This window comes from Arachis ipaensis, chromosome B05 (genome assembly GCF_000816755.2).
Source record: "Arachis ipaensis cultivar K30076 chromosome B05, Araip1.1, whole genome shotgun sequence".
NCBI classification, from domain to species: Eukaryota; Viridiplantae; Streptophyta; class Magnoliopsida; order Fabales; family Fabaceae; genus Arachis; species Arachis ipaensis.
The window spans coordinates 17,973,380-17,974,281 of record NC_029789.2 but is presented as its reverse complement, the minus strand read 5'-3'; the positions used below and the strand labels follow the sequence as shown (position 1 = coordinate 17,974,281).

Genomic DNA, 902 nt, shown 5'->3' with positions numbered 1-902 from the left:
CAAAAACATCTACCAATCAAAGGTATTCAGCTTTGAACAAGAGTATACTTTACAGTCTATTACATTTCTGGCCACTATTTTAAATATTTTTCTTATATATAAGCAAATCTTGATTTTGAAAATATGATGTTGTAGATTCTTATTTTCTGCAATATGTGTGATTCTTACAGAATGCAATATTTAATTGACTTGGGGAAAATCTGAAAATGTTGACGAACTTACGTTAAATAAAGGAAATTCTTTTTGTTGCTTTTTCCTTCACTTGGAGGTATATAAATCTCATTCTAACCACTAAGTGGTGTAACTTCTCATTACATGATTCTATGATGTCATTCACCTCTTTGTCAAAATAGTTCTTGACTGGATTTTGCCATGCTGTCAGGTGCATTATTTTATTATTTCATTGGCTTCAGTTGGGTTGAGGGCCTGAGTCAGGGGAGGGGGTGTGTAAATGTGATAGTGGTCTTTTCCCAGTTTCCATGCTATGCTAAACAATTTAACTTTCCTCAGTTTCTGAGGACAAGAATGGAAATGGTAACAGTTCATACTGAATGTGTTGCATATTATCAAATGGCTTGTTAATATCACTTATAAGTAACTTGCATTCTAGTAAATAGATTTAGTTTGAAAAATATATTTGCAGTGGTGGAGATTCCCAACATGAGGCCGAGGCTGGAGCTAATAGTGAAGAGGAGTATTTAGGTTCAGAAGATGATAGAGAAGCAGGTGATGATGAAGCCAGTGAAAGTGTTCCGTTGGCTTCCTCTTTATTCAACTACCAATCCTTCATGGAAAAGACTCCTAGGGGAAAATGGACAAAACATGATAATGAACTGTTCTATGAGGTATTTATAGAATTCTTACTATATGATGAATGTCATAATTATTTCTCGAGCACAACT

General features: G+C 34.4%; 1 protein-coding gene across 1 annotated transcript in view; it reads left to right on the top strand.

Moving 5' to 3' along the window:
• LOC107643183 overlaps positions 1-902 on the top strand; it is a gene marked incomplete in the record, with an annotated part of 7,133 nt that overhangs the window by 5,059 nt on the left and 1,172 nt on the right. The window contains 2 exon segments of the mRNA XM_016346765.2: positions 1-22; positions 644-845. Of these exon segments, the coding sequence (XP_016202251.1) occupies positions 1-22; positions 644-845 (224 nt within the window).